The 12309-nt window shown below is 49.0% G+C and overlaps 1 protein-coding gene across 2 annotated transcripts in view; it reads left to right on the top strand.

The window, feature by feature from the left end:
• Nucleotides 1–12309, top strand: part of Mlph (melanophilin) — a 45129-nt gene that overhangs the window by 15041 nt on the left and 17779 nt on the right. Inside the window, exons 3-7 of one of the 2 annotated variants that reach the window (XM_075951807.1) lie at nucleotides 5389–5610; nucleotides 5720–5832; nucleotides 8388–8491; nucleotides 9921–10040; nucleotides 12037–12241. In XM_075951807.1, the coding sequence (XP_075807922.1) occupies nucleotides 5389–5610; nucleotides 5720–5832; nucleotides 8388–8491; nucleotides 9921–10040; nucleotides 12037–12241 (764 nt within the window). Of the gene's footprint in view, nucleotides 1–5388; nucleotides 5611–5719; nucleotides 5833–8387; nucleotides 8492–9917; nucleotides 10041–12036; nucleotides 12242–12309 lie in introns of both variants that reach the window. The other variant, XM_075951806.1, reaches the window with a different exon arrangement.

Genomic DNA, 12309 nt, shown 5'->3' with positions numbered 1-12309 from the left:
CAACCTGGTCTACATAGTGAACTGCGTGATGAAAACTTGTCTCAGGAAAGAATAATAGTTAACAACAATAAACCACTTGCATTTTAACCTATTTATTCTTAAAAAAAAAAACTTTTTCCAAAACAAAACCATAAGCGAGAATGGTGTTGGCCCTATGTATTTGAAAATTGATCCAATGCTGAGTTTAACAGCAAATAAGGCAGCTTCATCTTGCCTCCACATTCTGGGTGCTATGGTAGGGTATTTGGGGAGACACAAAAGGTAATCCAGCCTTGTGTATATCCGTATCTACAAAATGGAAGAGGGGTTTATTTTTATCCTCTCTGTGTGTCTCTATTTCTCCCTGTGTCTCTGCCTACATGTGTGTCTCTGTCTCTCTCTATTTCTTTATCTCTGCTCTGCCTCTCTCTGCTTCTCTCTGTCTGTGTGTTGGGAGGGGCACGCACACATGTGTGTAAGTAAGGTCTTTCTAACCTAGCATGGTCTCTAGCGTCAGAGAACTGGGATTACTGGTATGTGCCACTACATCTGGTTGGAGGAGCTGACTTGTTTTTTGAGGAGGGGGGTGAGATGATTTTTGGATAATTCTGCACATTAAGTTTGACCACTTCTTGTAGTTTCTTGCGGGTTGATTGTGATGTGGGCTCTTGAACCTTATTGATGAGCTTTTCATTCTGATGTCCAGTCCATCTTTCCCTTGGAGAGAACCTTCTACCTGTGTGTAAGTTTTGAAACTGAACCTTTGAAAATCATGGCTCCCTGAGTTGTTCAGACCTTCGCATGGTGCCATGTCCACTCAACAGAAGGAAACTGAGTCACACTGCTCTAGTGTTCCTAGAAATGGTGAAAGCTGGAAACTGTCGCTCTTGCAAGAGAGGACAAGGGTTTTCTTAAGTTCTACTTTTTGTTTGAAACTTCCATTTTTCTGTGGTCAGCAATCAGTCTTTCTTGAAGTAGCTGCTTAGTGTTCGTTTTGGAGAAGACATCTGTCCCCAGACACATCTCTCCAGAGGATCATGGATCCAGTTTAGGTGAGGTGCCCAGCCGCTGACAAATGCCTCCTAACTCCCAACATGGTGCCTCCTTGGTCTTCTCCTCCCATTCTCCAGCTAGAACCTGAAACGGGGGATTATGCTTTCCCCCAAGTTCAGTACCTGAAATATAATTCCAGCTCCGTCCCCAGGCTTTCTTCACACTTTGGCTATCATGGCTTCAAATGTCTGCACCTCCTTCTTGCTGAGCTGGGGGATGGAGGGGTCTGGAGGAAGGGTGACCCATAGCTTCCCTGGTTGGCGCAGACGGGAGATCGGAAGTGAAGGAGGCTGGGCCTTCCCGCTGGGTCCTGGGCCCTGTGACTGTTCACAGCCAGGTGTGTGGGAGTGGCTTTATCTGAACTATGCTATAGAGCAATACCAGCATTGCTCCAAGTTTCTGGTCACTGCTGGCCTTTTTTTCTTGGTTTTCAGAGTGTGTCAACAAATCTTGAGGTTCTCTCCTTTCAGATAACTCTCGCTTGTCTTACTTTGACATAAAACTAGCCAGCACAATTAACTCTTTGTCAACTTGACAAACACAACAGTGTTAAAAGCCATATCTTTTCCTTCCTTGTACTTCCCCAAGAACACACACTAAAATCAACATTACAATATAAACATTACAAATTGTAAAAGTTTTCACACTCTTTAAAAATTTAAACACTGGAAAGTCGAAATCAGTCTCTTGAAATAGCCAGCCTCTTTCAAGATCCAATCTTTTAAAAGTCTCTCAACCATCAAAAATACGTCCTTACTTCCAAAAGGAAGAACCAGGACACAGTCACAATCTGAACAAAGTAAAACCAACTCCCAAAACTAACTCAATGTCCAGTTATTTAGGATTCACTCGTGATTTCCTGGGCTCCTCCGTGGGGCTGGAGTCCCTTCTCCAGCTCTGCCCTCTGCAGCACACAGAGCTTGTCTTCCAGGCTCTGACTGGTTCCATTGCTGCAGCCGCTCTTGGTGTTTGTCCCATGGTACTGGCATCTCCAAAACTCTGCTGCAGCTGGGTTGCACTTTCACCAATAGCCTCCCCTGGGCTCTCTTCATGGTTTCACAGCCCTGCATGACTTCTTCAATCCTGGGCCTTCAACTGCCACTGAGGCCGCACCTTCCCCAATGGCTTCTCCCGGCCTCTCACAGTGCCAAACCTCAGCGGCTCTCCATGACCCCTTCATGCCTTCAAAACTAGAACTACCTGGGCAGCTCTTACACTACCAAGTTCATCTGCCAGGACAAGGTAAAACCTTGGCTGCCTCTAAAGACAGCTTCTGTGTGCTGACTCTCAGGAAACATTCACCTCACTTCTCCCCAGAAGACTTCACCTCACTGATGCTGGTTTCTTCTTAGAATCACTAATGTGCCAGTTCCAGCTGACTGATGTCAAGCACTCCAGCAAAACAAAGAAAGGTCCATTCTAGCAGGTCTGGCATCTTGTCAATCACAGCTGATTCTTGAGCCCCAGGGAACCAGAACGATGAGGTCTTAATTGACAATAACTAGGGCCCCGCCCCCAGGATCTTTAAACTTCCCTTTGGAATTTCACAAGCCTGAGCTCCATCCTTTGTGTTCCCCTCAACATCCTCCTCTGCCAAGCTCCTACAAAGCAGCCCACTGAGCTCTCAAGACTCAATGGCTTTTCTAGTCCAGCATTCCAACGCCCTTCCACAATCCTCCCCCAAACACGGTCAGGTCTGTCACATCAACGCAATACCCCACTCCTGGTACCAACTTGTCTTAGTTAGGGTTACTATTGCTGTGATGAAATACCATGACCAAAGAAACTTGGAGAGGAAAGAGGTTATTTGGTTTACACTTCCATGGCCCTGTCCATCCTCGAAGGAAGTCAGGACTGGAACTCAAGCAGGTCAGGAACCTGAAGGTAGGAGCTGATGGAGAGGTGCTGCTTACTGGCCTGCTCCCCATGGCTTTCTTAGCCTGCTTCTTATAAAACCCAGGACCACCAGCCCTGGGTTGGCATCACCCACAGTGGGCTGGGCCTTCCCCCATCAATCAATCATTAATTAAGAAAATGCCCTACAGCCAGATCTTAGGAAGGCATTTTCTCAATTAAGATTCTTCCTTTCAGATAACTCAAGTATGTGTCAAGTTGACATAAAACTATCCAGCACGGGTAGCTAGTCACTCCTGTTCAGAAAAGATGTTATAGTGTCTGAAACAGTGGGTGGTGCCAAGCCTTTCAACGCTGTGCCTCTTCTCATAAGTCCATACCCAAGACACAGCGAGCCTATAGAATAAGCACAGCATGAGAATAACAGTAGCTGAAAATAGAACAGAATGTTATAAAAACATATCACAAGAACTATAAAAATTAAATGTGAAAAAATCAGCAAATGATTTCAAAAAAACGAGCTCTATAGAGAGCTCTCAGAAGAACTATGAATACAGTCGATACTTGGAAAGGGTGATCACCATCCTTGGGCATCAGAGAAATGCAAACGAAAAACAGCTTTGCGGTCCCATCTCACCCCAGTCAGAACGGCTACCATTGAGAAAACCACTGACAACAAGTGCTGGCGGGGATGTGGAAAAGAGGAAGCCTTATTCTCTGCTGTCATAAATATAGACTAGCTCCAGCCACTGTGGAAGACAATATGGAGGTTCTTGGAAATAGAACTCAGCTATGCCAGGCCTGGGCATACGTCCAAAGTGTTCTAAGTCAGCACACCACAGAAACATTTACACATCTGTGTTTATTGCTGCAGTATTTGAAATACCCAGAAAATGGAACCGGTCTAGACGACCATCAACAGGTGAATCAATAAAGAAAATGTGGTGTATGTATGCAGAGGAATTTTACATGGCCATGCAGAAAACTGTAATCAAGTCATTTGCAGGAAAGGGGATGAAACCATAAATCTTTATGCTAAATGAAATAAGTCAGACTCAAAAAGACCAGCGTTAATATTTTATGCATCTATTCGTGTTTACATCTGTGTGTTTATAGGTAACAAACAGGGGAGGAGGAAATCCATCTTTTATTTATTTGTGTTTTTTGTTTTGTTTTTGTTTTTTGTTTTTGTTCTTTGAGACAAAGTCTCTCTACGTAGTCCTGGCTCTCCTGGAACCCTATGTAGACCAGGCTGGCCTCGAACTCACAAAGATCTGCCTGCCTCTACCTCCTAAGTGCTGGAATTAAAGGTGTGCACCACTATACCAGCCCAGCTGGAGGAAGGAGGTGGGAAATAGAGAAGGTAATGGATTCCACATAAAAGGAAAGTTTAAGTAGGAACTAACTAGGAGAGGAAAAGGAACCGGCTTGGGGGTGGAGTGGGGAGGGAGATAGCTGGGAACAGTGCAGAATGACACCTGTGCGAGAAAGCCCAATGCTTTGTAGTCTGAATAAAAATGCATAAAAACAATACAATATTTAAAATCATTCTCTCTCTCTCTCTCTCTCTCTCTCTCTCTCTCTCTCTCTCTCTCTCTCTCTCTTCTATACACACCCTTCTTTTTCTTGTTGGCCATAACAGTAAACCAGTGACATTCAAGCCAGGTGTACCCTCGCAGCACCCCTCAACCCTCCCAGCACCCCTCAACCCTCCCAGCACCCCTCAACCCTCCCATGCTGGAGTATCCCCAGGGAAATCGAAGACTTGAAAGTCCTTAGGAGACAGTGGTCCCAGTGCTTTGCTAATTTTTCTCACTCGGAACAGATTACCATTATCCTATCTAAAACTGAAAATGTGCTTGGCAGGCATTCTGGGAAACTCAGGACAAAGGGGGTGCATTCATTAGGATCTGGGGTACATTTTCCAGTCAGTTGCAGCTGGTTCCACTTGGCAGACTAGCCAGGAAGCGGTGTTATTTTAAACCAGATGGTCTCGAAGAACAGGTTTCTCCTGGGACTTCCGGGTGCTGGGTGATTCCTGTCTGGAGACTCTCCAAGCCAAACACCTAGGTCAGGTTCTGTAAGGGCAATCCTGGGCCTTGACTTGGTGCAGTGCTGGAAGACGTCTAAAACCGCCTGCTGAGGAAATGTCACTGGGCCTTGCCTCGGGAGTCTCTGACCCACAAGAGAAGGCACAGGGCAAAATTGTAAATGCCACAGCAACGCTAAAGGGCAGTACCATTCTGTAACAATCATAGGTTTCAATTCTAGCCTACCAAAATTGGATATGATTAAGCCTGACCTGTTTATCCCCTCCACGAAGAGGGCAAACCGGCCTTCTGCTGATGGCCAAGATGCCCGATATTGCCTTCCATCATTTTGGGCCACACTCACGCACATGGAAGTGCCGTGCGCGCGGGCACATATTCACACTGCCTGCACTCAGCCACCTCATGTGGAACCAGCTATCTGATGTTTTTCTTGGTCCTACACTCTTCCCAGGGGACTGAAGGGCAAGATACAAAAGGAGAGCTCAAAGAGGGAGCTGCTGTCTGACACCGCCCATCTGAATGAGACCCACTGTGCCCGCTGCCTGCAGCCCTACCGGCTCCTCGTGAATAGCAGAAGGCAGTGTCTAGAGTGCGGCCTCTATGTCTGCAAAAACTGCAGCCACGCCCACCCAGAAGAGCAGGGCTGGCTCTGCGACCCCTGCCACTTGGCCAGGTGAGCCCCGGAGGCAGAACATCCCTAATGGCTTCTAAGGCTGTTGTGTCCCTTTGGTGGGGCTGGCTGGGGAAGACACTGCCTCAGACCCGCGCTCCTCTCCCCGCAGAGTCGTGAAGATCGGCTCCCTGGAGTGGTACTACCAGCACCTGAGAGCTCGGTTCAAGCACTTCGGGAGTGCCAAAGTGATCCGGTCTCTCTGTGGGCGGCTGCAGGGTGGCGGTAAGGGGAGGACTCGGCCTGGGGCTGTTCCAGACATCCTTTAATGTTGAAGAACTGTTCCACTGTGGTTGGTTGGCTTCTGTGTGGCACATATCTCCAGAGCCCTCAGTGGTGTTCCAGCCCTCTGAGAGTTCCAGTTTGCTATAAACATCCCCAATATTTGAAGTCAGTGGTTTTTTTTCTTTTTTTTCTAAAATTTTACACTATGTTGAGGATTCGTAGCCAGGGTGTCATCCGTCTGTCACTTACAAGTTGACAGTTTCCCTTTAGCCATCTAGAAAGTTGTGGGAATTAAAACACTTACTGCCTGCCATAATCGGCCACTCTCAAAACTGTCTCCATGAAGACCAGCAGGTGGCGCCGTGGGACCAAAAAACGACATAGCGGCACTTCCTCACAAGCCGCTAGGTCCCAAAGCTTTATTCTCCCCTGCTGGGCTCCTGTAAACAGAGCAAGTCAAGACACAGCAGAAGAAAGGAGCTTGCACTTACGCTATTTTATTCTTTAAATATTTATTAAAATTAATCGTGTGTGTGTGTGTGTGTGTGTGTGTGTGTGTGTGTGTGTGTGTGTGTGTGTGTTATGTACATGTAAGCGCAGGACCATGGATGTTAGAGAAGTTCATGAAAGAACCTGGATCTAGAGTTACAGGTGTGTATGGACACCACCATCACCACCACCCAATGTGGGTGTTGGGAATCGAACTCAGATCCTCTGCATAAACAGTCTGTGCTTTTGGCCACTAAGTCATCACCTCCCAAAGGGGACTTTCTTAAAAGAAAATAAAAACAACCAAAAGAGCAAAGTTACTGTTCTGAGCTCTCTCAGCCTGGACATGAATGGTGTTATTGCAGACCCTCTGGGCAAGGCCTGTTTCCAGGCAGGGCTTCATGGGCTCTTCATAAAGCAGCCTTTGTGTGGGAAAGAAATGGGCTCTCGCCTGTTGCTAGGTACCCAGCATCCCCTCCTTATCAAAGCCCTATGTTTGCATGCAGGTTTTCCCCGCAGACAGCAGAATTTACTTGCTGTCAATAGTGGGGCCTCAGCTGTCTTCCTTTTTGTCTTTTTTTTTCTCCCAGGCAAGTGAGGTCAGGACGTCCCTGGTCTGTGGCAGGAATGTAGGAAACCCTTCAGACTTGTTTAATATGTTTGATCAGATAGGTGCAGCTCGGACCTGTGTCCTCAGTGTAGAGAGAAGTCAGAAGTCGTATCTGGAAGGATCCTGAAGGCTAGGGAGGGGTGCTTAGCTTTTGATGTCACCCCAGGAAGTCAGCCATTGCCTCCACAGCCTGCTTCTGCTGACAACGACCCCTCCCATTCTGCCACTCTGCAAAGGAGATTCTGCCCACCATGCTCCCAACAGGTTCAGGTTCAGACTGAGCAGGCATGGGTGGTAGAGGGAAGGAGAAAAATCCACCTGAGAGCCTCCCAGACCCACGACCCAGGAGCCCAAAAGTACAGGGCAGGAAGAGGGTCCCCTGTGTCCCTCCAGCACTTTCCCAGGTGGCTGTTCGTAGGCAGCAGAGTCACAGGCAGGATGAGGGACGAAAGTGGGGTACACTGACCAAGGCCACTGTGAACTAGGTCACATCCTCAGGAACCAGAGCCATCTGAGGCCTGGCTCACCTTAGAACAGTATCCTGCTGTGGAAATGAAGAAAACAGGGTTTTTGGATGGATGGATGGATGGATGGATGGATGGATGGATGGATGGATGGATTTATGGATGGATGGATAGATTTATGGATGGATGAATGGATAGATTGATGGATGGATGGATGGATTTATGGATTTATGGATGGATGGATGGATGGATGGATGGATGGATTTATGGATGGATGGATAGATGGATGGACTGATGGATGGATGGATTTATGTATGTATGTATGGATGGATGGATAGATAGATTTATGTATGTATATATGGATGGATGGATAGATGGATGGATGGATTGATGGATGATCAGAAGGTAGATACAAGGAAAGTTAAGAAAGATGGGCAGGTATATAGTGGTAACCAGGTGCTTGGCTGGTAGATCCATAGGTGGATACATAAATAGAAGAAAGAAGAGTGGGAGGGAGGGATGGAAGGACGGAAGGTGTCTTAGTTACTTTTCTATTGCTGTGAAGAGTTTGTTTGGGGATTATGGTTTCAGAGGTTTAGGGTCTATGACCATCATGGTGGAGATCATGACAGGCAGGTGGCAGCCTTGTCACTAGAGCAATAGGAGAGAACTCACATCTTGAGACACACCACGAGGCAGAGAAAGGGTAGTTAGGAATGGTACCAGTCTTTTGAAACTTCAAAGCTCAATTCCCAGTGACACACCTCCTCCATTAAGGCCATGCCTCATCATCCTTTCCAAACAGTTCCACCCACTAGAGAAAAGTGTTCAAATAGATGAGCTTATGGGGGCCATTGCCATTCAAAACACCACAGGTGGGCAGGTGGATAGTTGGCAGGCGAGTGGGAAAATGGCTGGATGGATGGAGAGACAGTTAGGTGGTCTCCCTGTCCAGCCCTCCAAGGGTGGAGCCATGCACCTCTTTATTGCAGGTGGATCTGATCCAAGCTTGGAGGAAGGGAGTGGAGACAGTGAGCAGACAGATGAGGATGGAGACCTGGATGCGGAGGCCCAGGTCCAGCCCCTCAACACCAAAGTAAGTCCTCCCCAGGCACTGTTTATCTTCCTAAAGGCCATACCTCTGCTTCCCATCCCTATGCCTCCCAGCTCCCCTACACTTCCTCCTAAGGAGCCCATACCACAGGCTCCTGCATTTCTCCCTACCCCTATCCCATACCTACCTGGGAACTTCTGCACCCTCAGTGGCTCCTCATCCCCAGCATGTGACTCCCTCCCTCCTTTCCTCTCTCCCTACCTCCTCTCTTCTTAAGCCCCTCCCTCCTGAGCCCTTCCTTCCTGGGGCCCTCCCTCCTAAGCATGGAAGCCCAGTGTTCACTTCAGAGCTCCAAAACTCCAAGGTACAGATGGACAAACCCCACTGCCGGGCCTGGCCTGACTGGAGTTCTGGGGCACCCAGGTGCCATGACAAAGAGTGTATGGGACAGACCTGTGTCCAGATAGCTCAAGGGACCTGCATGGGAGCGGCCCTCGCACCTTCCAGATCATGGAAGTTGTCTTTAGAAGTGGTTGTTTCTCTTCTTGTTCATCTTTTAAATTAGTTTTGGTGGTAGAGACAGGTCAGGTGGTGCCTTGGTTTGGGGACAGAATGGCAATGGTGAGTCAGAGGGAGAAGGACGTGGACTGGAGAGTGTGAATTTGGCCTTGAACCCTTCGAAGGTGCCAGCGCCCTAGAATCAGATCTGAGAAAAGGTCCGGAGACACTCAGTCATCTTTTGCACAAGATCCAATTCATACCATTTGCTGAGCTCATGGAATACAACCCAGCCAGTGTCTAGAACATTCTACAATAAAGCACACATTTAAAGGGTCAGAGTAATTGTACCAAGGGGCGGTAGCAGTTGTAAAAAAATGCTCAGATAGATGATGATAGATAGATAGATAGATAGATAGATAGATAGATAGATAGATACATACATACATACATACATACATACATACATACATACATACACAGACAGACAGATACATAGATACACAGATAGATAGACAGACAGACAGACAGACAGATAGATAGATGATAGATAGATAGATAAATATAGACAGACAGATAGATACATAGATAGATATATAGATACATAGATAGATCATAGATACATAGATACACAGACAGACAGACAGAGTGGTCAGCTCCCTCCACCCATAGTCAGTGAGCTACATATACCTGAAGTCCCAGGATGCCTTCTATGTGGACTACCTTCAGCACTGCCACAGTCCCGACCCTAGGAGCACCTGGCCAGCCAAGAACTCACTTTCCTTACCACACAACTAGGGCCCTGGGTACAGTGTCGCTTCTGATGGGCTCCTGGGTCACCTTTGACCTCAGGGCTGCTTTGGGGCTCAGTTTCTAGTCTAAGGTGGGTGCCCTCGGGGGAGGCTGCTGACTGTCTGGAGACTGAGTGAGGGGCTGGGGGTTTGACCAGTCTTGCTTATCTTCTCTGGAGAAGAAAAAGCGCCTGCTCTCCTTCAGTGACTTGGACTTTGAGGAAGACTCAGAACACTCCATGCAGCCTTGCAGCCATTCCCTGGGCCTGTCCTCTGTCCCTGAGTCAGAACACAGCCTGCAGGTCAGTGCACTCTGCTATCTGCCCACCCACCCCCATTCCTTTTAGGAAGCAGGTGCTTGGGCCTTAGTTGGGATTGTACCTGGGGACACAGTGTCCTATAGTCAGTAGGTCACATCAGACTCTCGACCGGGAGACAACTGGAGATGGGATGTGGGAGAACAGGACTCCGAAACTCACATCTCCCAAGGCCAGCATCTCAGGATACTGAGCAAACACTTGGAGAGGTTGGAGCAGGCAGGAAGTAAGGCCAGGTGGGTGAGTCAGGGGCCTGGGATGTGAGGATTGGTGCTCAGCCTAGAAATAAAGACTTGGGAGGGAGGGCAGAATAAACAATGGCATCTGCTAAGGATCCAGACAGGACCCTGCATTGAGCTGCACCCGTGCCTGGCCGGAACACCATGCACTTCATTGTCAGACGAGGCTGATCTTGAGAGTGAAGGCAAATGCTCTTACCGCATGCTGCTCAGTAGCCATGTGACCTTGGTCCTTGGAAAGTCTCTGATGCCTTATCTGCTCATTTCGGAAGGAGGCTGATAACCTCTGCCTTTCGGGGTTGCTTTTAAGACGAGGATCCATACCTGGCATGCACGAGACGTGCAGACAGGCAGTAAAAAGAGTTGTGAGGACAGGAGCAGCACAAGGCCAGGCAGGTCAGGTTTTGTTGTGAACCCTCCAGCAGCTCCTGGGCTCAGGTTGAGCCTTCTGACCCTCATAGAAGGAAAGGGTAAAGAGCAGGGTCACAGAAGCCAGCCCCTAAGGGAACACTAGGGTCACAGAAGTCAGTCCCTAAGGGAACACTGGGGTCACAGAAGCCAGCCCCTAAGGGAACACTGGGGTCACAGAAGCCAGTCCCTAAGAGAACACTGGGGTCACAGAAGCCAGCCCCTAAGGGAACACTGGGGTCACAGAAGTCAGCCCCTAAGGGAACACTGGGGTCACAGAAGTCAGTCCCTAAGAGAACACTGGGGTCACAGAAGCCAGCCCCTAAGGGAACACTGGGGTCACAGAAGTCAGCCCCTAAGGGAACACTGGGGTCACAGAAGTCAGTCCCTAAGAGAACACTGGGGTCACAGAAGCCAGCCCCTAAGGGAACACTGGGGTCACAGAAGTCAGCCCCTAAGGGAACACTGGGTCACAGGAACCAGTCCCTAAGGGAACACTGGGTCATAGGAGCCAGCCCCTAAGGGAACACTGGGTCACAGAAGCCAGCCCCTAAGGAAACACTGAGGTCACAGAAGTCAGCCCCTAAGGGAACACTGGGTCACAGAAGCCAGCCCCTAAGGAAACACTGGGGTCACAGAAGTCAGCCCCTAAGGGAACACTGGGTCACAGAAGCCAGCCCCTAAGGGAACACTGGGGTCACAGAAGTCAGTCCCTAAGGGAACACTGGGGTCACAGAAGCCAGCCCCTAAGGGAACACTGGGGTCACAGAAGCCAGCCCCTAAGGGAATACTGGGGTCACAGAAGCCAGCCCCTAAGGGAATACTGGGGTCACAGAAGCCAACCTCTAAGGGAACATTGGGCCATAGACCTTGCTCCTCCAACTCCCCCTCCCCCAGAGCCCATGCCACTCCACCAGTCAAGGTCAAACTATAGAGATGCTGGGTCAGTGATCTCTGGGAGCCCTCAATACATAGATCCCTTGGGGACAGTGGCACCATGAAGACCCCTCAGCCTGGGGGCAGTCTGCTCAGGAAACCTCACCTCCACCCTTTGACCCTCTGGCCATCAAGGGCTGCTACAGTAGACACAGTAACCGTGTCCTCTCTCTGAAGAAAGAAGTAAAATATTGGCATGATGCTTCTGTCTCCAGTCTGATGCCTGGGCCCAGTGTCCCAGGGAACCCTGGTGTCACAGACATGAAGCAGAAGGGCGGTAAATGCTCTTGGCACAGTGACTGGAAATAGAGCTGAAGAGCACCGTGTCAGAGCAGATGGCTGTCTAGTGTTCAGTCAGTACCATCGGAGCAGCCAAAGCTGACAACCCATGCGTTCAGTCCCTCTCAGGTGAGCCCTACTCTGAGGACACCACCTCCCTAGAGCCCGAGGGCCTGGAGAATACTGAGGCAGGGCCTTTGGGGTGTCACCTCAGTCCAGAAGAGCAGCCATATAGTTCCTTGCTCTCCGGAGAGGATGCTCACACAGAGCTGGACCCGCCTGGAGCATCCTGCAAGAGGACCCTAGGGGCCACAGCTATGCCTGGTAGGTACTCTAGCCAACTTCTTTTCTGGGGGTCCCTAAGAAGCCAGCCCCTCCCCTAATTTACATAG

This window comes from Microtus pennsylvanicus, chromosome 17 (assembly GCF_037038515.1).
Source record: "Microtus pennsylvanicus isolate mMicPen1 chromosome 17, mMicPen1.hap1, whole genome shotgun sequence".
NCBI classification, from domain to species: domain Eukaryota; kingdom Metazoa; phylum Chordata; class Mammalia; order Rodentia; family Cricetidae; genus Microtus; species Microtus pennsylvanicus.
This window is presented reverse-complemented; position numbering and strand designations above follow the sequence as displayed.